The sequence below is a fragment of the Watersipora subatra genome, chromosome 1, assembly GCF_963576615.1.
Source record: "Watersipora subatra chromosome 1, tzWatSuba1.1, whole genome shotgun sequence".
NCBI lineage: Eukaryota > Metazoa > Bryozoa > Gymnolaemata > Cheilostomatida > Watersiporidae > Watersipora > Watersipora subatra.
The window spans coordinates 4,138,706-4,164,674 of NC_088708.1; the positions used below are offsets into that span (position 1 = coordinate 4,138,706).

General features: G+C 36.2%; 1 protein-coding gene across 1 annotated transcript; it reads right to left on the reverse strand.

The window, feature by feature from the left end:
- On the reverse strand, positions 1–23,999 carry LOC137385996 (ATP-dependent translocase ABCB1-like). The gene is made up of 22 exons (XM_068072638.1): positions 23,941–23,999; positions 23,492–23,663; positions 21,928–22,099; positions 21,538–21,662; positions 19,717–19,909; positions 19,237–19,350; positions 17,063–17,173; positions 16,822–16,947; positions 10,619–10,822; positions 9,666–9,836; positions 8,906–9,125; positions 7,356–7,501; positions 5,332–5,478; positions 4,927–5,193; positions 4,120–4,323; positions 3,750–3,850; positions 2,563–2,721; positions 2,324–2,480; positions 2,026–2,223; positions 1,553–1,759; positions 1,002–1,148; positions 1–875 (listed from the first exon to the last, which is right to left on the reverse strand). Exons 1-22 carry the CDS (start codon positions 23,978–23,980, stop codon positions 675–677), a joined length of 3,582 nt encoding a protein of 1,193 aa, XP_067928739.1. The 5' UTR covers positions 23,981–23,999; the 3' UTR covers positions 1–674.
- Between the last annotated feature and the right edge of the window lie 1,970 nt (positions 24,000–25,969).

Sequence of the window (25,969 nt, forward strand, 5' to 3'; positions counted from 1 at the left end):
TACTCCACTCAGACTATTTTTATATTCTTTTATCTACTTGGTAGTTGTATGTTGATTTTAGTCATCAAATCAGACATTCTTAAATTTGTATTTTTATATTAGATATGTGAATGAAATAAGTTTTTATCACAGCACAGCAAGTACGCCAGACAGAACTCCCATTTGCTGACTCAATATAACCCGTATACCACGCCTGGACAGCTTTTTTACATAGGCAAACATCAGAGTAGAGAAAAAAATAAAAATGTCATTCAATGTATTACTTTGGTTGATATTTGCTAAAGTCAGCATGAGCAAAACAATGGCACATGATTGAAACTGGCAGCAAAGTTATTACCGGAAATATTCGGTGAAACATTCATTGGCTATAGAGAAGAAATGAATGCGTTGTTGATGATGCGCAATTAAAAGAATACATCAAAGACTTCAAACTAGAATAAATGTAATATAGAGCGTGAGCAATAGTCAGTTTAGAAGCTAGTCAACAAAAGTTATGGCGGTTCCCCAAGATTAAGAAATCACATAAAACTATGGAGAGATAAATAACACAACAGTTATAGTAAAACATATGGTATTCCTATCACACAACTATCACAGACATAATAGTGAAATGTTATGGTACGGTATTCACAAAATAATTATCTCCAACTAATGACAAGGTCACTAAAGACTGATCATTCCTGAAGCTTCTGGATATTCTGTAGTTTGTAATAGAATCCCTTCTGAGCCATCAGGTTGTCATGGGTTCCTTCCTCTGTGACATGCCCATGCCTTATGACGGCTATTTTATCCGCATTTCTTACGGTAGATAGACGATGAGCAATGACCACTGTAGTCCTTCCTTTGCTAGCATTGTCTAGGGCTTGCTGCACCACCTACAGTCACACGATTAAATACAATTATTTGCTAGATCTCCCATCACTGAGCTGAAGGTTTCGCTGAAGACAATAGAGTAAGTAGAGATATGCTAGTGAAAATCAGAATAATTCACACTGACTTACAGATTCACTCTCTGAATCGAGTGCAGATGTAGCTTCATCTAAAAGCAAGATTTGAGGATTTCTAACCATAGCTCGAGCTATAGCGACCCTTTGCTTTTGTCCACCACTCAGTTGTGTTCCCTTATCACCAACACGAGTCGCATAGCCCTGAGAAAAAACCGTTAAACATTATAGAGCATTTGAAACATTTAGTAACAAGAATAAATGGGATAAATGGCAGCAATAATGTTATTCCAGAGTTTTAGAGCCAGCCTACTGCCTTCTGGAAGCTTCTGGAATGTGTAAGAGCTACACACACTGAGTAAACACTGATACACAACCAATTATAATGAAAAACCTTTATTAACAAAGGAATAAGGGTAAAGCATAAAACGGCTGAGCAAAGAGGGCCCAGCAATTAATAACAGCATTCACCAGAAAGCCGGAGCTATCTTTTCATATAAAGGCTAATATAAGCAGGAGTTTATAGGTAGAAGTGAAAAGCAGAGATCTAAAACTATATCTATATATAGACAAGTGGTAGGAACAGAAGCAATCTCTTATTTTCTTACGTCAGGCAGAGAAGTTATAAATTCATGAATGTTAGCTTTGACAGCCGCCTCCTTGACCTCTTCCATGCTGACTTCGCGGTGATTAGCTCCGTACTTTATATTTTCTTCTATACTCCGATCAAAGAGAATCGGCTCTTGAGATACAAGGCCAATCTGTGTCCTGAGCCAGGCAACGTTAAGTGACTTGACATCATGCCCAGCCACATTCTAAATAACAAAGAGCTTGCATAAACTGCACAAATATATAATTTAATATTTATACAAATGATATATTCAACTAATTCACACACGTGTGAAAGACAGGCTACCAACTAAATGTCATTTCAACCAGAAGTTTTACAAAAACATGAAATAGAAGAACTAGGAAGTGAAGCGCTCGGTTTGAATGTGTATGCAAAACCTATCTGACAAGGCAACTCACGGGCCCCAGTGCAAGGTTTGACAGGCATTTCTTAAAGATCGGAAAGACTCACCACAACACCCTCATCAACATCATAAAACCTCTCTATCAGCTGAACAGTTGTACTCTTTCCGCAGCCACTGCTGCCAACCAGGGCCAATGTCTGGCCAGGTTCAACACTGACTGACAAGTGCTTCAGCACTCTCACGGATGGCCTTGTCGGATAATGGAAAACTGTGTCCTTAAATTCAATGTTCGCCTCGTATTTCGCCTGCACACAGAACAAAAACGATCAGAGACCAATGTACAAAGTCTAACGTACACGATGCGATGAGCAGGAATGTTCTAATATATACATGCGCATGACTCACCAGTGTCGTACCGTCATTAGAGTAAGCATCGATGAGAGGTTCCGTTTCTATTAGCTTCTTGATCATTGCGGCCGCAGCTGAACCCTTCTGGTAGTTGGGTGCAAATGAAGTAGCTTGACCGAGAGACATGGCCCCAAAAATGACAGCCGAGAAGGTTCTATAAAGCAAAAAAAGTCATATTATTTCAAGGCCGAGCTCCGGGCAAAGAATCGTTAGCAAAAGAGACAAATACCACTCACATCATCATTCCTTCAAAATCGAGAGCAAGAGCTTCTGGCCTGTCAGGTGAGGCAATCAAGTAGGCGCCGAGGTAAAACAGTGCAGCGTAGGCAAAAAAAATGATTCCCTGTGACAATCCGAAGGTGATGCCAAGTCCCTGGGTCATCTTAACCTCTTTCCTACAGACATACAAGTGTCAAGCAAATGATGACATCAAGACAACAGATGACTACTCAGTCAGCCAAATAAAGTCCAACAGTTTCCCTGTTCTCTAATAAACCAATTTTAGTGTCATGATTAGGGCAAACTTTTTATTGACCTCAAAATCAGAAAAAATTGACCTTCTTGTTTTGGGAAATTGACTTTATTGACTTTAAATTTAAAATACATAGTTTTCTAATTAATTAACAAATCGAGCTGTGCAAGTGTAGTTTGAAAACAACATTAATACATGTAGCTACATATTGAATGCATTGCATGCTGCTGGTAAGAACTTTTGCATTGACTGGTTTGGCTGTTCCAATCGTTTCTTGCACTTGGCAGTTTTCTGATGGCTTTCCACAAAAAATCATTTAGAAGACTTTACCACACAACTGCAAACTTTACAATACAGCTCATTGCCTGGTGTTTTGGTGAACTCGATAGGAAACTTTTTTATAATCTGAAGAACCTTCCCATGAGCTGATTGCTTAGCTTTTGGCATCTTTGCTAGTGTAAAACTGACTGCATACTAGTCATATAATTGGGCAGCGTATGCTATAAAAATCAATCAGTGTCTTGAGCAGATTTTATCATGCCATGCTGACTCATCCTATACATAACGAATAAAGCAAGAGCAAAAACCCACCAAATTTCCATTAGGAAAGGGAAATACCCAAATTACCTTAGTAAGGGGAAATTCTGAATTCCCAGTATGCATAATGAGTGAAAATTGACTCAAAAATATAAAAATTGACCTAAAAAATAAAAATTGACCTAAAAGATCAAAATTGACAATTTATTGACCTTATAACTTGGCTATTAATGTACCTAGGGTGCTCATATGTGGTATTTTTGTATTTTAAAGTGATCCAAACATGTCAAAAAAATTGACTCTATTGACAAAAGTTTGTCCTTGTCATGATTAACACAAAAATACAAAATGCAAATCCAACAACTAAACAGGATATAGCTATGGCAAACAGTAAAACTAACAATACACACTCACTGGTATGGAGCATCAGACGTCTTAGCATAAAGTTCATAGAAAAGCTTTTCCTTGCCAAGACCTTGTACAGTTCTAATGTTTGATATGGACTCCGCAGCGATCTGTCGTTACAGATACTAGTCATTAGTTGAAAGACGGACGGCAGATAACACTTGAAAAAACTCAGTCAAGTCCAAACAAAACTTGACCACAAGAAAAGAAAATCACATATGGCAAGCTAAGCAAACCATAGGTGACAACCTATGCAAGTGAAAGGTGACAAGCCAAGCAGGTTATATATAGGTGACCATATATAACCTAGACTGGTCATATGTGACAAACTAATTAAGTCACTAGTAACAAAACTATTCCACAAGAATCACTAACGAACCTTTCCGGATTCTTCAAAAGACTCTTTATCCTTTGTGCCACCTCCTCGAAAAACTTTCATCTCAATGAAACCGGCAATGCCGATGAATGGAGCAAAGGCTAGGATAGCCAAGGTGAGCACCCAACTATACACGAAGGCAATAACGATTCCAACGCCAAGGTTAGCTAAGGCATTAAATAGCCCTCCAAGCTGTGGTCCGGTAGCCTACAGTATATAAGAGAATGAGATGCTATGCATATTACTATCAGGTGAATAGACACAGAAGAGCATTCTCACTCTATTCGAACAAACTTTATTCACTCTAATCTCACTCTATAGCCTACAGTAGTTTCTTCTTGTACATGTATGTAGCAAGTTATTTAATTGAGCATTCACTCCCTCTTGGTACGCGCAGTCGTAGCTAATCAGACTTCAACCAAACTAGATGTATTGCTCAAAAACCAAAGGAGTGCAGCACTCATGAAGAAGCTTTCAGCTTAGATAAAGCCAAAGCAGAAGTTTACACAAGTCATACCAGTGGGGAGGTGCACTAATACTGCTGGTTAGAGATAAACTACATAAGTCCGACAAACTACATGTATAACGAAATATTGAGTGAAGCTTTGGAACCTTAGCATGGTTGGATAGCCCAACAGAATGAACAACCAGAACTCCTGCAGTGTAACAAAAACAAAAGAACAAACAGCAGCTAGGCAATGGTGATGCGTACAAAATGATTTTTATAGGATCACACTTCCAAAATTCCTATCCACCTCTGCTGCGCGAGTGTCTACAAACATTGTTAATATCTCGTAGAAACAAACTCACCCCTTGAATTGCATTTGCATCAACGGAAAGCCTGGTGGTGAGGGCTCCGGTGCCGTTTTTGGGATCATCAAAGAAATGTATGTCTTGCCTGAGATAGGCCTTGAAGGCATTCATCCTCACGCGCTCAGTTAACCGTTCGCCGGCGATAGAAAACATGAGGCGTTCAAGTGTTGTAGCAAAGAACATACCCACAGCAATAACGACAAACATGCCCGACCAAAAGTTAGCATTTGTCCTCATCGTTTCTTCATTGCAGGAGATGAAAGTCTGTAAATGTTGGAGTATCAAATGAAGAAAATACAAAAACCTAGTAAGATGCAGTAAAAGACAACGTAAAGTGTGAGCGAAGACACACTAATAAACAAGATGTTCATGAAATAGTGAAATAATAAAGAGTTAACTCACACTAAGAATTTTACTAAAGACGACGGCGAATGCAGGCTGAGATCCACCGACGATGAGGGAGCCGAAGCAGCCAAACATTATCAGATACCACTCCTGACTGTTCCAGCTGAGCAGCTCAAGAAAACCAACGGAGTCGGCCTTTTCAGACTACAACATACACAGAAGATAAACACAGATCGTGTAACGCTTAGGATTCCCTTTACCAGTTACAGCTCACATACACAGTCTTTTACAATAAGGAAGACATTCATTGAATATTATATTTTATGCGCTTGTATTTAATGCTCAAGTACTACGATAACAATCATGATAAACTTTATTAACACTTCATTAACAAAAACCATCAAAAATATTAAACATTTGAACTTTAGTAATCTAAACATTCGTCAAAGAAGTTGGACTACTGCTACCTCTTACTAGCAGCAATAAATATATCTTTAGAATAAGAAAGACGAGGCATCAGCGAAGTGCTTCAACATAATTTGATTTTATACGCATTCTGTTGTTAACTACCTGAAATCTGCCTGAAATGAAATCTAATGAAATGACAAGATTTCAAGTAGCAAATGAGCTTAAATATGTGTTCTATTGTAGAATACTGTAAAAACTTTTATTTGAATGCCATTTTTATTTGAACGCCACCTCTAATAGAATGCCACAATTAGGAGATGAGTTAAAAAATATGGCTCCACCCTCTATTTGGTTGCCACTATGACATTCTTTAACCTTCACGAATCCATAGTAAAAAGTGATCAGTAGAAAAGTGTTCACAAAATGGTATTAATAATGCCTCTGTTACATAAATAACAATTAAAGTAATTCTCTTGTTGTTGCTATACTTTTTATTAATAATCTATCTAATTGTTAATATCTAATTGTTAATATCTAATTGTTAATATCTAATTGTTAATATCTAATTGTTAATATCTAATTGTTAGTATCTAATTGTTAATATCTAACTATTAATATCTAATTGTTAATATCTAATTGTTAATATCTAACTATTGATATCTAATTGTTAATATCTAATTGTTAATATCTAATTGTTAATATCTAATTGTTAATATCTAATTGTTAATATCTAATTGTTAATATCTAATTGTTAGTATCTAATTGTTAATATCTAACTATTAATATCTAATTGTTAATATCTAATTGTTAATATCTAATTGTTAATATCTAATTATTATCTAATTATTATCTAATTGTTAATATCTAATTGTTAATATCTAATTGTTAATATCTAATTGTTAATATCTAATTGTCAATATCTAATTGTCAATATCTAATTGTTAATATCTAATTGTTAATATCTAATTGTTAATATCTAATTGTTAATATCTAATTGTTAATACCTAATTGTTAATATCTAATTGTTAATATCTAACTATTAATATCTAATTATTAATATCTAATTATTAATATCTAATTATTAATATCTAATTGTTAATATCTAATTGTTAATATCTAATTGTTAATATCTAATTGTTAGTATCTAATTGTTAATATCTAATTGTTAATATCTAATTGTTAATATCTAATTGTTAATATCTAATTGTTAATATCTAATTGTTAATATCTAATTGTTAATATCTAATTGTTAATATCTAATTGTTAATATCTAATTGTTAATATCTAATTGTTAATATCTAATTGTCAATATCTAATTGTTAATATCTAATTGTCAATATCTAATTGTTAATATCTAATTGTTAATATCTAATTGTTAATATCTAATTGTTAATATCTAATTGTTAATATCTAATTGTTAATACCTAACTGTTAATATCTAACTATTAATATCTAATTATTAATATCTAATTGTTAATATCTAATTGTTAATATCTAATTGTTAATATCTAATTGTCAATACCTTATCGTTAATATCTAATTGTTAATATCTAATTATTAATTTTGGTAAGTTTGATCGATAATACTATGTGACTCAAGTGAGTATGGAGCTCCTTTGATGTTAATAATATAAATTTTCTTATAATCAACTCAAAATAGCTTTAAAAACAAACCTCTTCTTTCTTGTCCCCATTTGCTTCTACATTCACCGTTTCATTCTGAGTAGAAGATACCGAGAGAACCCTGCGAGACATGTCACTTTTTTTCTGCGACATAGTGCGCTGCAGCTGCATCTCCTTCTCTAGTTCTTCCTCCTCATCTACAGGCATAACAATTAACCATAATTCACATGCTTTTTATCAAACTTTTCTCTGGAAGTGCCATTTGAACAAATTAACATCTTTTTAAAATGGGCTGCAGAGATAAAAACAAAAAAGTAGCCTTACAGGTTGATTAGCAACAAAATTCACATTACAGTTATTTGGTATCAAAAGATTCACCATGTCTTACTTTGCTGTGTTGTAGGTGCAACATATGTAGAAATGTGATTACAAGCTCTTAAAAGCTCAAAAACGAAAAGCCGCCGTAGATTGGAATCTCTTTATTTATTTGACGAATTCATTAGTTTGGTTATCGTCTTGTCACGTGATGTTCTCACGTGAATTGAAAGGCCAATAAAAAGCTCAATATAAACTTATCGTAACACTAGTTTATGACAAACACTTCGGGTTTTACCGAAGACCCCGTATCAAATATAGATGCTCGCTACTTTACAGTTTTCTTTCGACTTGGACTAATCGTCAAGTCGTAATCTGATTATGTGACCCAATACTTCGAAAATAATTTTTGCAGCACTTTTCGATTATCCCAGGTAACCAACAGGCTTGTCATGATTATCAGACAATGATATGTACTCCTTTGAGCTAAGGTTGAAAAGTTTAACAATTTTTTACGGTAAGTTAAAAGATATCCGTGCTAAAAGTGACAGCATTACAATAACGATAAAACATACGCGTAAGAACAATAGACATGGTTTTATTGAATGCGTGAAGTATATTTGTGAAAATATTTCGACGAATGAGATTGCATGAAAGTGTAAACAGAAACCATCCTGTAACAACTACATCCCATTTGAGCCGTTTTGGAAAGAGAATCCAAACTACGGCGATCTCGTGTGGCTGTGATTAACTGTTCGTTTTTTTTAGCTTTTAAGAGCTTGTAATCGCATTCCCATATATTTTGCACCTACAACACAACAGAGTAAGACATGATGAATCTTATGATACCAAATAACTGTAATGTGAATTTTGTTGCAAGTCAACCTTTAAATTTATTAGCACAGACCAAATGTAATCAATTTCAAAACACTCAACATAGTGAATGATCAATGCGTCTGCTTTAAAGGCGTGGAGATGTGCATTTATAGGAGAGACATCGTACAGAATTAACAGTACAACAGTAAAACAGAGAGCGACAACGAGCATACGTGATGGCAAGCAACTGATGAGAGTGAGCTAGCTCTTTGACAAAGAAGTAACTACCTATAATGTGATTGCAAACAAATGTAGATGAGACTTACCGTTTCCATCTAAATAATCAAACAAACAGATTATAATTAGGTTGCTTTGAATGTACAAGATAAGCAGATGCACGCGACAGAATGCATCCAGAATAAAAGAGGATTGAGTATTAATGAAGAAACAATTCAGGTCTCGGAGCTTACCATCGTCAGACTCTGAGTCAGCCGCAGCGTTTGTGTTGTGCTTGGACTCTTTCTTCATCTGCTTTTTGACAAGAGAAGCGTACAAGCCATCCAACTTCATCAGTTCTCCATGTGTTCCTTGCTCTGACGCCTGACCATCCTTGATGGCAACTATTAAATCGGCATTTTGGACCGTTGTGAGACGATGAGCTATAACGATAGTTGTCCTCCCATGGCTCGCCTGTAACCCAATAAATAACGTGTTACATCTGATCACATATACGGTAGTCGCTTTCTGAATTTGACTTTGTTTGCAATAACGGAGTTGTAGCTCCTCGTAACAAAAAGAGCTGACAACTTCTAATCATATTCACCACTGAAATAGATGTAATCAGAGTTCTTACATTGCTGTGTGTTTTACATCTGCTCTAAGAAATGTGTGTGCTGCTGTCTTATTAATTGAACCGTTCAAAACCACTGTTAAAAAAAACTAGTTTGACAGTTTTACATGTGCATACCTATGTCAATTTCTGTTATGCTTCGTAAAAATGTCTGATTACATACAAAAGCTGTTGTAATAAATATTCACTGTCATTGCAGTAGCTCTTAGGTATGAGCAAATAAAAATGCAAATGTAATGACATACCATCCAGCCTCAGCACCCAAAAAACATACCTTTCATAGATAGGGCGAGACTGAACCTATCATGGCATGATATGAGACTATGTAAAGGCTGAAGGTCATGCCTAGAGGCTGATCCCAATATCTATATATGCCATACCTTTTCAAGGGCATCTTGAACACTCTGCTCACTTTCCGTATCCAAGGCAGAGGTAGCCTCATCCAGCAGGAGAACTTTGGGTGAGTGCACAAGTGCTCGAGCTATAGCTATGCGCTGCTTTTGGCCACCACTCAGCTGGGCACCTCTTGATCCAACTAAAGTTTCATATTTCTGCAAGATAAGCCAGTATTATAGGCAAAGTGGCTAACCATTTCATGCTATCTTACCAATCATAAGCTGTACTAGTGACAGTGAGCCCATTATGATCGCTTCTATAAAAATGAACTAATCACAAGCAATACCGATAAAAATGGACTATTCACAAGTTAGAGTGAACCAATTACAAACAGATTCCCTGACGAAAAACTGATCACAAGTGGAGCATGTACCAATGGACTATTCATATTACAGGTAACAACGGACCAATAATGTTACATGTAACAATGGGCCTATCAAGTTACACCAGCAACAGTGAGTCAATCCCAAACTGCTACCACAAATAGCCCTCAATGCAAGCAAGAAAGCTATTTGCTGCGTAATAATTATTCTCAGGACCTAACTCTTCATGACCAAACATCATAGCCTCCATGTTTTAAGATGCTGTAGCTGTCTGCAGTCTGGTGGGTATTTGTTCAGTAGAGTTGGTTAACACTCAAAAAGTCCTCACACTAATTTTGAGAGAAAGTCTGTCCTATTGGTTACTACAGCGTGTAAGGGAAGGCGCGTGAGCAATGTAGGACAATATGGTAAAGGTAAAGCAATGTAGATATGGTAAAGATCAGCAAACCGAATGGCTGAATGATTGAATGGTCAAATGGCTATTAACACTCGATGTGTATCATATTCGACTCCTCGTGAATCTGGGCTGTTGACTGTCTCTTTGCCCAAGCTTTGTTGTGACAAACAGATCAACTACTGAGGCTATACTTGTATATACTTGTGTGTATACTTACGTCTGGTAAATTGTCTATAAATGAGTGAGCATTGGCCTCTTTTGCCGCCTTCTCTATTTCTTCGTCAGTTACACCGTCTCTACCATAGCGGATGTTTTCTGCAATCGTTGTAGCGAACAGTACAGGTTCTTGGCTGACAATACCAACCTGGCTTCTCAGCCAGCGGACATTTAAACTTGTGAGGTTCCTTCCATCCAGTAACACCTGAAGACAAAAGCAGATGACTAGAATTGCATGCTTTGTTTCTCTACTCAATATACAGGAGGCATGCTACAATATAATTGATTCATAAATTCCAGCAAAAACTTGTTAATGAAAATAACTTTTGTCGATGTTTATCTTAAAGCTACGAGAATAACTACCACTTGACAGGTCTAATTGAGAAAGCTGCAGCAAATGGTCAATGAAACGGTCAAGGCCACGGTACAAAAAACCTTAAAAGCCCGAATTTTGTAATTACATGTCTGTTATTCCTACCAGATTTCATATAAGACTAGCCGCATGCCCAGCATTGCACGGGTATCAAAAACAGCTTATGAACAGTGGCAGTGAATGCAGTTGCCATTGGCTGATTTGAGTAAGCTAGCATACATATTGCTAAACATACTAACAAAAGCCGTGAGAGCAAGTTTTAGTGAGGTCACACATAACACAGAGTATCTATGCGTATTTTAACACAGATAATAACTATCTGCCCTATAAATCCATTGTATCATGTGTAGCTGAATGAGTTAGCTTGTCACGTTGTGGACGGGAGGTTGAGATAAAGTCTTCTGCGATACAGATTTTTCATTACTGGTATTTAATCGCTATAACTGGACATACAGACATACATCGCTATAACTGGACATACAGACATACATCGCTATAACTGGACATACAGACATACATCGCTATAACTGGACATGAGGTGCACAAAAAGTAAAAAAAGCAAACACAGAGATTTATACATATAGACTTGCAGACTTCTGGCTGGGCTCATTTCTGAAGGTATAGTAGTAGTAGTGCCTACATGAGCCACGACTACTCATTAGGGCTGGTAAAATGGTGATATTACAGCCCCTCATGCAACGTAGACGTGTCTCTCAAACAGTTCACATACACAAGAATAGTTTCTCTCAAGCAATTGCTAGCCATCCCTGCTGACTTTGCCATATGATGTGTCGCAATGGTGGCAACAAAATACATTGCGCTGTTTGTTTTTTACTATAATGTGTTGCCTAACGAGAGCCATATTATGACAGACAAAATACCTGTAAGACAAAACTTGTAGCCTTGCACGTAGCATGACACTATGTACAGATTATGCACATCATTATTTCATTCTTATCTTCCAGGGAACCATAGATGGCTCTTAGTGGTCACTTGATTGGTGAATGATAGTGATACTCAAAGAAATCACATGCAATGAAAATCTGGAGGGTTTACCATGAGTAGACACAGGGTTCGCTCATAGTAAATCCCCAAAAAGTTCATGGAAGGTGGACAACTAGAGAGTTCAATCTGAGGAGTTACTCTAAAAGTTTGCCAAGAGTGGAAACCTAGAGATTTGGTTGAGAGTAGATACCCAGAGAGTTCAATGAGAGTGGACACCTGAGAATTCACCGAGAGAGTGAATGCTCACGGAGTTCATTCAGACACCCAGGCAGTTTGCTGATAATGGACTATCGAGGAGTTCATCAAAAGTAAACAACAGCAAATGACATAAAAGATTCGTCAAAAAAAATCTTTAGCACCTAAATAAAATTATTGAACTATTTAAAATTACACTGCAATTAAATCAGTTGATTTATTCATTAAACAACTACATTATTTATTTACAGTACCTACAGTACTTACAGTACCTACAGTACTTACAGTACCTACAGTACCTACAGTACTTACAGTACCTACAGTACCTACAGTACTTACAGTACCTACAGTACTTACAGTACCTACAGTACCTACAGTACTTACAGTACCTACAGTACTTACAGTACCTACAGTACCGTACTGCACTATTAGTTACCATCAATAAAATTTAAATACAGAGAGACAAGGTGTGATAACTTCCATCCTTTCTCTTAGGTCAGGAGACCTGATTTACCACACTGATGCAATTTTGAGAATACTTTCCAGATTGAGGTTTCTTAAAAATGAACCACACATTAGTTAGATGCAAAGGCTGAGCTGGCAGATTAGAGCTAAGGAGTGTGAGATAATGAGGTGGAGATACGTGACCATCTCTAACGAGCATGTGAGAATAAGCCAAGATTTGGTAATTATAGTGAACATCAATCAGCGAGTTTGCAAGCTGGACTGCTAAAGAATGAATGGAATGGATATGGTAAACAAGACACGTGTCCTTATATGGGAGTAGTGAATGAGCGCACGCTTGAGTGAACCATGAGTAATATGGTTGCGACAGTTTTTATGTTTGTCTAATTTGAATCACAAAGAGGGAGAGTTTGCAAAAGCTTTGTACAGTCAAACCTCTACTTACGATCACCTCATCATACAGTCAAACCTCTACTTACGATCACCTCATCATACAGTCAAACCTCTACTTACGATCGTCTCAATGTAAGATTTTATTAACATATGATGTAAAATTCGAACAAGTTTTCAACTATACACCTGACACACTTTACAACCTTGTTTGAAGTTTCTTGAAACACTGCATTTTCATGGGCAAATGTGGAAAGCGAGTAAAAATTAAAAATAATACTTAAAAATATAAAGATAATAAAACGTCGATTAGTTTAGTTGCATGTCAGCTGGTCCAACTTTAGAGCAAGTACATACGCACCGAGTCACATAGACATAGTCACATAGACATTGCCAAATCCTACTTCTGTTCTCTAATAATTTAAAGTAACAATAAAAACTTATTTTTATTGTTACTGTTACTCTAGCGATTTAGGTTTTTACAGGTAATTAAGTTTGTTACGTTCCATAATAAAAATGAATTATAAAGAAATTCACATAGTGACCTGCAGTATTTATTAAAAGGCTACGCTCTTTGTTATGTTACCTTACACTTTAGACTATGAATAAATTGAACGAATCAGAGTGTATTCATCTGAGAATTTTTAGTCAATTTTAACAAAGGAATACTTTCATATTATGCATGGTTAAACAGCTGCGAGTGAAAAAAAAGAGAGTCTTGCGTGCAGCTGTAGAATTAGGGCCAAGTTATACTGTAACCACGCTGCAAAGAAACTGATCAAATTTATATTAAATAAAGTGTATGTGTATTTGTCTCAGTAAGAAAAATAAAAATGTTTGTATATATGCTCATAAAAACTGATGCTGACTGAAAAACACATAAATAAAAATGTAAAACCATAAAAATCATATTACTTGGTAAAAATGTGATTAAGATATAGACTTAGATCTAAAACTGTGTTTGCGTAGGTTCACTCTAAATTTTATCGTAGACAGACGTTCTGAGGGTAGTTTTGTCAAAACTAAGATTGGTGTAGCTTCTGATGTTACAGCTGCGTTCTGTTATATTAGCAGCTACTAGGAATGCTAACAGCTGATAAACTACATGTTGAATATAACTGTCTCAATATACAAGTAATAAACTACATGTTGAATATAGCTGTCTCAATATACAAGTGATAAACTACATGTTGAATATAACTGTCTCAATATACAAGTGATAAACTACATGTTGAATATAACTGTCTCAATATACAAGTGATAGACTACATGCTGAATATAGCTGTCTCAATATACAAGTGATAAACTACATGTTGAATATAGCTGTCTCAATATACAAGTAATAAACTACATGTTGAATATAACTGTCTCAATATACAAGTAATAAACTACATGTTGAATATAGCTGTCTCAATATACAAGTGATAAACTACATGTTGAATATAACTGTCTCAATATACAAGTGATAAACTACATGTTGAATATAACTGTCTCAATATACAAGTAATAAACTACATGTTGAATATAACTGTCTCAATATACAAGTGATAAACTACATGTTGAATATAACTGTCTCAATATACAAGTGATAAACTACATGTTGAATATAGCTGTCTCAATATACAAGTAATAAACTACATGTTGAATATAATTGTCTCAATATACAAGTGATAAACTACATGTTGAATATAGCTGTCTCAATATACAAGTAATAAACTACATGTTGAATATAACTGTCTCAATATACAAGTGATAGACTACATGCTGAATATAGCTGTCTCAATATACAAGTGATAAACTACATGTTGAATATAGCTGTCTCAATATACAAGTAATAAACTACATGTTGAATATAACTGTCTCAATATACAAGTAATAAACTACATGTTGAATATAGCTGTCTCAATATACAAGTGATAAACTACATGTTGAATATAACTGTCTCAATATACAAGTGATAAACTACATGTTGAATATAACTGTCTCAATATACAAGTAATAAACTACATGTTGAATATAACTGTCTCAATATACAAGTGATAAACTACATGTTGAATATAACTGTCTCAATATACAAGTGATAAACTACATGTTGAATATAGCTGTCTCAATATACAAGTAATAAACTACATGTTGAATATAATTGTCTCAATATACAAGTGATAAACTACATGTTGAATATAGCTGTCTCAATATACAAGTAATAAACTACATGTTGAATATAACTGTCTCAATATACAAGTAATAAACTACATGTTGAATATAGCTGTCTCAATATACAAGTGATAAACTACATGTTGAATATAACTGTCTCAATATACAAGTGATAAACTACATGTTGAATATAACTGTCTCAATATACAAGTAATAAACTACATGTTGAATATAACTGTCTCAATATACAAGTGATAAACTACATGTTGAATATAACTGTCTCAATATACAAGTGATAAACTACATGTTGAATATAGCTGTCTCAATATACAAGTAATAAACTACATGTTGAATATAATTGTCTCAATATACAAGTGATAAACTACATGTTGAATATAGCTGTCTCAATATACAAGTAATAAACTACATGTTGAATATAACTGTCTCAATATACAAGTGCACAAGTTTCTACATTAAATCTTAGCAATAGAAATTTAAGAAACGACACCGGCTGTGAGCATGCCCTGGCTGACTTCATAGGATTAGTATCATAGGTCAACATATTGAGTCAATACCTTGCATCAGCAATAGTAATACATGAGAACAGGAAGCGGTTGCATCAGCACTACGCATAACCATATAGCATTACTATCAATCAATCCAAAATCATAATACATCACGCCTGTGATGTATTTCTCACCTGCGGTAGGTGCCAAATGTACAGAACATTTAAAACAGCCATTTGGTATTTTGCTAAATACCAGACTTATAAAAAGCGCTTGCAAGGCCAACGATCAATTTAGGCATCATAAGTCTTATATCTAACCACATCCTGCTCTAAATGCGCATAGTGTTATCTCCACTGACTATTCTCCGATTTGGTGACATATTTGTGACCTCAAGCATAATTGCAAACAATTCACATTATGAAGTCCAGAATAATCCCCAATTGTTCAAGGTTAATCAATGAATTTCAAAGCAATTAGCAACTTGTACGATGGCAAGTAAGGATGCACACATTTGCCCTCTCCTCTTTCAGAATGCCACTAATCACAAGTTTCACAGGAAAGGTCTAATGGCGATGTACAGTTGCTTATCTGGCTTACAGTTGCTTATCTGGCTTTCTGTGAGAGCAACAAAGAATTAGATCATATGGTCGAACTTGATAACTAAATAATGACAAAAATAAGAAAAAATAATGTCTTGCTCATCAAGTTTGAGCATGATGACATTTATTGAAGCTTTATGATTGAGTGAGAATTTGTACATGCGATCTCATTGTAAAGCAATGTCCGGGCAATTTCTCTGTGCACTGAATTGGCGACCCACAGCGGGAGCAGTAATTAGGACTAGCTAAGCTAACATTGGAGTCTATGTGTAAGTGGATGCATGCCTTTCATCCGCTCTAACATATCGCATCGATTGCTTTTTTACAATCAATTGAGATTATTCTATAGCCAGTGAGGGGTAAATTGTGGTGAGTGCGGGAGCACTAGGTCTCAGCCTCAAGACAAACGGCACGCATTATGGATGAAAAAAAGAGTAGGAGAAAGAGGCGAGAGGAAAATGAGAGTGTGAGATTGTAGAGAAGTGCGGAACAAATAAAAATATAAATTACTCACAGAACCCGAAACAGCATCATAAAATCTCTGGATTAATTGCACCGTTGTACTCTTTCCACATCCACTCGATCCGACCAGCGCAACTGTCTTGCCAACGTCTACCTCAAGGTTTAATCCTTGTAGAACCTGTAATTGACAATATCTGTCAAGGTTGACTAGTTCTGGCTGACATACAGCCGGGCAGAACACATTAGAATGTTCTGGCATTTAGGTCGCTACACTGATGCCTTTAAGAGCATACCTTAACATCTGGCCTTGAAGGGTACTGAAAGTGGACATCTTTAAACTCTATTTTTCCAGTAACATGGCTTGGTTTCTCCCCCTCCTCAGACTCGATGTCTATTTCAGGTACCTAAAGCGGGAGCACAGTTACGTGAAAACAGCCAGGTAGAAAAGTCTCAGAAGTAAAAACTACGCCTGACATTTCTAAAATAGTGTGAGTGTCAGACCGAGAGTTGTATTATCTATTATGAATCAGTAAGAGGGCTGCTGGTTAAAGCCCCACCATCTTTTAAGAATGGAGCTTAAGCACTGATAAGAGAGAGGCACAAATCATTAAAGGCACACACCTAGCAGGAGTCTTACTCACTGGCTAAGCTTAAACCATTACCGAGTATAACATAATGTGACATTCATAACCAGAGATTCTAAACTGTTTCATAGAGAAACACGCAACTATATCAACTTTTGAGCTTCTAAGAAAGAAATGGTTGCAAGTCTGATAAATACATATATCTTGACTCGTGTAACAAAAATAGGTAAATTGTTGTTATAATTCAAGAAGATCGGTCACTAACCAACCATTAAAAATGAACTTGCCCAAAATTTCAGTAGGTTTTATCAAAAAATATTGATATTTGTCTATAATTTGAGATTATTCTTTGTTTGAGGTGATCTGACTGCCAGGACGTTTTAAAATTGAATTCCACAAACTTGATTGGGTTTAAATTGCTCAGAAAAAATATATGTGCGGAACGATGTCACTAGCTGTTATCATCGTGATAGTTGATATCAGCTATTGTGTTGAAGTTGCAGCGTTGCGCGCCTCTATTCTGTTGGTCTCTTTGCAACTATAAATAGATGTTTCCCGCATTCAAACGTTCGCTTGATCTGAGCTTTTTAAAAGCGATCAAGTGTTGTCAATTTTAATCTTGAAACGCTCTGGCAGTCAGATCACCTTAAACACCAAAAGCAAATGATAGATAAATACAGATACTCTCTGGTGAAATCTATTAAGATTTTGTGTAAGTTCATCTTTGACTATGTATAAAAATTGTAAATTAAAAACTAGGTTAGTATGACAACTACATGTGAAAATAGCATAAAATGTATGAAGCAGGAGCATTTCTACGAACTGCTATGCCGGAACAGTGATGAATCCTCTAACTCTTTTGCTGCCGCATTAAATTCTGACCGAATGATTCTTCTGCCCGAATTAATTCAAACGGATTTTCGAAAAATTGATATACTGCTATTATTTTTAGGCAATATTTCGAGAATTAAGACACATATCGTTTTACTGTAAAATGCATTTTATTCAGAACAAAATTCTTTGCAAGATAACTATAATATTGTTTAGTGAATCAGACTCTCGCAAAATTTCTGACGCTTTCTTTGCGTGGATTGAATGCGGTGTGTTTCTTATTGCGGTGACGATAACGATCTGGTTTTCCTGTTTTGAAAAATAATTAGAAATGGAATCCAAGCCAAAAAATTTTCTATTGGTCGCACGCGATTGGCAACAAGGTTGTTTCGCTAGAGACAAAATTTGATTAGCCTAGCTAATGTGTGGGCTTCGTAATGAAAAAAAGTGAAATCCTATTGATAAGCCAATACATCGGCTTATGGTAGAGAAAGAGTTAAGAGCTACTGCTCACTGATGGTAGCAATGTTCAGTCAACCATCGACAGACACTCGGCAGCGCATGGCGGCAGCGCATGGCGGCAGCGCATGGCGGCAGCGATTGCCGCAATATTCAAGACCATCAAAAACTCTTGTCTAAAGTCAGCTGAGCTGGCGCTTTGACAATATTTATTTTCTCTTTTACAAAATAAAAGAAAGCTTTCAAGCTTATAGACGCATAATAATGCAACCTACTTCTTGACATCTAGCCATAGCACTAGTAAATTCTATTAGATAAAGCAGAAGGCAATACAACTATGGCTTTATACAGCTATCAGTTCATGCCTAACACTCTAGAGATAACATTCGCCTCTGTGATGGTTACTCGCTGCTGTGATAGTTACGCTCACTATTTATTGACTGCGGGCAAACAAGCGGTGAAGGTAATGATGATGTAAGACTGGCTGCCCACATGCAGGCACACAGTAAGGTGAGAGCCTCGATATACCACTAAATATCAGCAAACAGTCAACCTAGTCTGGTTGCTTAGCAACCCATAGAGGCGCAACTCACCCGTTCGATGAGATTGAAGACAAAGTGAGCCGCACCTCTGGCTGTGGCAAGGTCATTCACTGCGGGACCAGCTTGTCCAAATGAGAAAGAGGCAATGAGAATTGAGAAAAAGACCTGTAAAAATTTGAGGTGGTGAGAATGATGGCTCTGAAGCCTTGTATCCGGTGTCTTACTTACACTCAATTGGCTTAAATCCTCAACGGGTCCTCACGGTGTAACATTGACTGCAAGCAATCCAGAGTGTAACCAGCCTTTCTAGTTTTGCTTACAAGGGCAAATAACATGAAATATTTTCTGAAGAAGGGAATGAAAATTAGCATGGTAATTTGAGCTCACTGTTTGGTTTTTTGTTATACGAGCAACGCATTACAATAGACTGCACTGCAGGAGCCTGTGAATTGAAAGTTCTAAGCAACGAGAAAAGGCAGCTCTGTGATGACGGCCTACAACAAGCGGTAGAAATGTTATAAGTTGACTCACTATCAACATCCTGCCTGTGGTAAAGTCCTGGTGCAATTCAGGTAGATACTGTTTTAGAACGATTCCCGAGCCGAACCAGAAACCAAGAGCGTATGAAAGGAAAATAACGAGCATGACAGAGCCCATGGCAAGACCAGATATTGTTCCTTTTTTGATACCATGTTTTTTGGCCTTCTCCAACTTCGAGTTGTATCTAGACAATAAGTATACACACATACTGACTAGTTGGAGTAAAAACTCTGTATGGACATATGCATACACACATATTGACTAATTGGAGTAACAACTCTGTATGGACATATGTATACACACAAACTGACTAGTTGGAGTAAAAACTCTGTATGGACATATGTATACACACATATTGACTAATTGGAGTAACAACTCTGTATGGACATATGTATACACACATACTGACTAGTTGGAGTAACAACTCTGTATGGACATATGTATACACACATATTGACTAATTGGAGTAACAACTCTGTATGGACATGTGTATACACACATATTGACTAGTTGGAGTAACAACTCTGTTTGGACATGTGTATACACACATATTGACTAGTTGAAGTAACAACTCTGTATGGACATGTGAATACACACATATTGACTAGTTGGAGTAACAACTCTGTATGGACATGTGTATACACATATTGACTAATTGGAGTAACAACTCTGTATAGACATGTGTGTACACACATATTGACTAATTGGAGTGACAACTCTGCATGGACATGTGTATACACACATATTGACTAGTTGAAGTAACAACTCTGTATGGACATGTGTATACACACATATTGACTAGTTGGAGTAACAACTCTGTATGGACATGTGTATACACATATTGACTAATTGGAGTAACAACTCTGTATGAACATGTGTATACACACATATTGACTAATTGGAGTAACAACTCTGTATGGACATGTGTATACACACATATTGACTAGTTGAAGTAACAACTCTGTATGGACATGTGTATACACACATATTGACTAGTTGGAGTAACAACTCTGTATGGACATGTGTATACACATATTGACTAATTGGAGTAACAACTCTGTATGGACATGTGTATACACACATATTGACTAATTGGAGTAACAACTCTGTATGGACATGTGTATACACACATATTGACTAATTGGAGTAACAACTCTGTATGGACATGTGTATACACACATATTGACTAGTTGGAGTAACAACTCTGCATGGACATGTGTATACACATATTGACTAATTGGAGTAACAACTCTGTATGGACATGTGTATACACACACATTGACTAGTTGGAGTAACAACTCTGTATGGACATGTGTATACACATATTGACTAATTGGAGTAACAACTCTGTATGGACATGTGTATACACACATATTGACTAGTTGGAGTAACAACTCTGTATGGACATGTGTATACACACATATTGACTAATTGGAGTAACAACTCTGTATGGACATGTGTATACACACATATTGACTAGTTGGAGTAACAACTCTGTATGGACATGTGTATACACATATTGACTAATTGGAGTAACAACTCTGTATGGGCATGTGTATACACACATACTGACTAGTTGAAGTAACAACTCTGTATGGACATGTGTATACACATATTGACTAATTGGAGTAACAACTCTGTATGGACATGTGTATACACACATACTGACTAGTTGAAGCCTAATGCTAACCAACTGTCTAACCACTGACTCATGCTGCCTATGGCTATACACTTACTTATCCACGCTACCACCAGTGAAAACAGACAGAATAGTTATTTGTTAGAAGGGGCTGTGACGAAAGACCCGCCTACCTTTCGCACTCTTTTGACTGGCCACCAAAGGCTATGACAGTCCTTATGGCTGACAGAACCTCTTCCGCCACTCCTCCAGCTTCTGCATACGCCGCTTGCTCCTGCACTGTTGATTCCTTGGACACCTGTACACAGTAACGCAAGATACCTGTAACCCACCATTTCACAGATACTTTTTGTATACTGTTGCGCAATGCCTTTTAGCGGCTTATCAGAAAACGGGCAGGGCAGATTTAGTTCACAACATACCCTTCCTGCATTCAAAGCCTTCACCTAGTATAACTTTGCAACATTTATCCTCAGTTCTATTTGTGCTTATTAACACGCAATAGTTGAATCTAATGCAATCCGCTGAACAGCAAACAATTTGTTAGAGAAGACGTTACGTACCCAGTCCATGGCAGCGGCAGCGATGGCTATGAGAGGGCTAGTAGCGAGGATGACGAGAGTGAGAAGCCAACCATAATAGAATCCTATCACTATACAGGCTATGGTTTGGGCGGTCAGTTGAAACAGTATGCCTACCTTGTCCCCGATTCCATTTTCAATTTTATCAACATCGCTGTAACAGGCCCAGAAGCTTGCACTAAGGTGTCTCGTAATGGCTAAATTTGATTATTTTGCATGAACATTTATCGGCTGTAGTAGAAGTAGTAGTTGTTGCAGTAATAGTAGTAGTAACTGTTATAGTAGTGGTGGTAGTAGTTGTATTAGTTCCAAAGACAACAACCAGTAGTCTTAAGTCCTTCAGAGCATGCAATATGTTGTCAATACTCATTGAATGGCCAGAGACCATAGCTTACTGATGTAATTATACACAAATTTGGTAGGTTGTTCATGCAAACTAAGGAGGCAGACTTTAGCAGCAGTGATATCATGGGTGATAATGGCACTTTATACTTCCAGTTACTTTTTTGTCATAATAATCTAAAGTAGTTGTCTTAAGCAAAATCGAAACAGCACAAGAAAACAGTAATTCGATTTAAGTAAGTAAGTAGTCATTCTATACTAATATAAAGTAAGTACAAACTGCTTTAAAATGTCTTAATTTCATGATAAGCTTGTAGACAAAATATCTATGTACGAATTATAGAAAACATCAAATGTTCGCTGCAAGGTCGGTCCTAGTTGTAGCATTTTTCAACACTTCAATTTCATACAGGTGTACCCCGACATTAACATTGCAAAACTGCAACATTTCCAATTGAAAGGGATGAATGAATTTACAAGGGATTGTATAATCTTACAGACTCATGAAATGTAATGCAGCTGAAATCTTATGTTGGATGAGATAGTCAGACTGACATACCAATGTATACATTACAGGAATGGCTACATACAAAATTGATCATATCTTTTATGGGTCTTTTATACTTTCTAAGAGTGGCTTAAGGTAATTGATCTGAGCCGCGTAGCCCAAGACTCACTTTAGCTAACTTGTTACAAACGGCCCTACACTAACTCTAACATGTTACAAACAGCCCTACACTAACTCTGACATGTTACAAACAGCCCTACACTAACTCTAACATGTTACAAACAGCCCTACACTAACTCTAACATGTTACAAACAGCCCTACACTAACTCTAACATGTTACAAACAGCCCTACACTAACTCTAACATGTTACAAACATCTCTACACTAACTCTAACATGTTACAAACAGCCCTACACTAACTCTAACATGTTACAAACAGCCCTACACTAACTCTAACATGTTACAAACAGCCCTACACTAACTCTAACATGTTACAAACAGCCCTACACTAACTCTAACATGTTACAAACAGCCTTACACTAACTCTAACATGTTACAAACATCTCTACACTAACTCTAACATGTTACAAACAGCCCTACACTAACTCTAACATGTTACAAACATCTCTACACTTGTAAAACAGTTAATTATCTGATTCTTTAATCTAGCATAATAATAAGAGACTTGAACATACTCCGCGAGACGAGTGCTCAATTCTCCAGCAGGGTTAACATCAAACCAACCGATATTCTGCCTCAGAGACGCTTTAAAAAAGAGGAGCCGAATTCTTCTTGCCTGCCTCTTTGCAGCGAGAGTCCAGAATGTTACTTGCAGATACGAGCACACGAGAACCCCAACACCAATGACTAAAGAAAGGATAACAGAATAAGCGTGTAGATTAGCCTGTGTCTAGCTGGTCTCAGCTAATGATTTTGGCACTTGTTGCATGCTGTACGCGTGTCAACAATATAACAGAGGAGTTATTTAGTATGAGCTCATTATTTATTAGTTTAGCGAGACACTGACTCTGACCAAGCTAGCACTCTAAGGCTAACATCCTCTTATAACAATAGCTTATAACAAGTCTTTCCTTTCAACAAAATACTGCTAAACTGTACTCCTGTTACCTGATCAGCCACTTACTTATGTAATAGATGGCAAATCGTTTCATATCTTCAAGCATCTTATCCTGTATCGCATCCATATCGCCTGCCAGACTAGATATGTTCCAAAAATCAACAAACTCCCTGCAATAAACAATATTCATTGAGAGTTTGAGAATGACCAGTCATCAGAGTCAAAGTCTGATGTTAGAAAAGAAGAATCAAATAACTGAAAAATATCTTTGTTTTATGCGTATCATTGTCTTCAAAGGTAACATTTGTTAACTATAGCAAATTATCTGTTGAAACTCTGTATGTACTGCTCTCATTTTATCACTATGCAATTGTTGCAAAGCGAATAGTCTCACCAATTTCCTATGTTCCACAAAAGGTCTGATCAAATATTCCTGATTATTGATCTATTGATTACGGATGTAAAAGAAATAATACAGATTTGAATGTTCTCCATAGATTTCTTAAATAATGTTCAGATTTTCCACATATTATTATATATTAGATATTCTATATTCACATATAGAATATTGCAACTGGCTAAAAATAAAAACAAATAGAGATACCCAAAAGTTTTTGGTTATCTCTATTTATTGTGGAGCATTTTAGCGTTTTGTTGTGATTGTTGTTATGATTTGTTCCTTATGTTATGAAACTATCTATGAAGAAAAGAGCAAACCAAACTAATGCTCCCAGACCATTCTGCTTTCAACTCAAGGATACACTCTGTTTGAATGCATAGAAATTCGAATTCTGAATGAATTCAGCGGCAGACCGAACAGCTGCCAAAGTTGGAGGCAATACAGCTGGTCATAAGACTCATGAAAACCTGTGCTATACGCAAAGGCTGGTTCAGGATGAGTAGGTATGAGCAACTGGTATTTGATATTGTACACATTGACAATTTCAGAGAGGTACACATAAAATTGTACTTATTGACAATTTCAGAGAGGTACACATGAAATTGTCCACCTTGACAATTTCAGAGAGGTACACATGAAATTATACACAATGACAATTTCAGAGAGGTACACATGAAGTTGTACACATTGACAATTTCAGAGAGGCACACATGAAATTGTACACATGAAATTGTACACATCGACAATATCAGAGAGGTTCACATGAAACTGCACACATTGACAACTTCAGAGAGGCACACATGAAATTGTACACATTGACAATTTTAGAGAGGTACACATGAAATTGTACACATTAACAACTTCAGAGAGGCACACATGAAACTGTACACATTGACAATTTCAGAGAGGTACACATGAAATTGTACATATTGACAATTTCAGAGAGGTACACATGAAATTATACACATTGACAATTTTAGAGAGGTACACATGAAATTGTACACATTGACAACTTCAGAGAGGCACACATGAAACTGTACACATTGACAATTTCAGAGAGGTACACATGAAATTGTACATATTGACAATTTCAGAGAGGTACACATGAAATTGTACACATTGACAATTTCAGAGAATACACATGAAATTGTCAATGGAGCTCACTAGTGTCAACTACTGCTACTTCACCCTACAAAGTAAACCAGACTACTCCGGTGGTCAGTTAGGGTGTTGATACAGACATGTCTCTCGCTACTTCAAAATAATAGTTTAGTATGCTAACTTTTTCTCAGAGGTTTTTGTTAAAAACTCTACCACAATAAAAAAATCACTGAGACAAATTTGCCTTGAGATGAAAAATTAAAACCTACCAAAGAGGTTTGTCAGAGTTTTAATTATGACATGAAAATAATCATACTGACAACTTATAGCTGATATTTTTACTGTATTCGATAGTTTAAACATTACACTGTCTCTTTCCAACTCTTAATCGTTCAGTTTTTGTGATACGCGGAAGAATTTATCATTCAAATCTTATTGTTGCAGTTAAATTGTATGTCTATACTTAGGCATATTATAATAGATAAGTTTGTAGTTTTCAGTAAATTTTTAATAAATCTTTTAAAAGCTTTCAATAGATTACCAAAATGCTCACTATTGTAAAATTCAGCAATCAATGGTACAGCAAACTAATGG

Coding starts and splice junctions, on each gene's coding strand:
- LOC137385996 (XM_068072638.1), bottom strand. CDS start 23,980: ATGCTTGAAGATATGAAACGATTTGCCATCTATTACATAA. Junction 10,823..16,821: donor ATGATGCTGTTTCGGGTTCT/GTGAGTAATTTA, acceptor TTTTGTCTTCAG/GTGTTACTGGATGGAAGGAA. Junction 9,126..9,665: donor TTCAAGATGCCCTTGAAAAG/GTATGGCATATA, acceptor ATTGGGTTACAG/GCGAGCCATGGGAGGACAAC.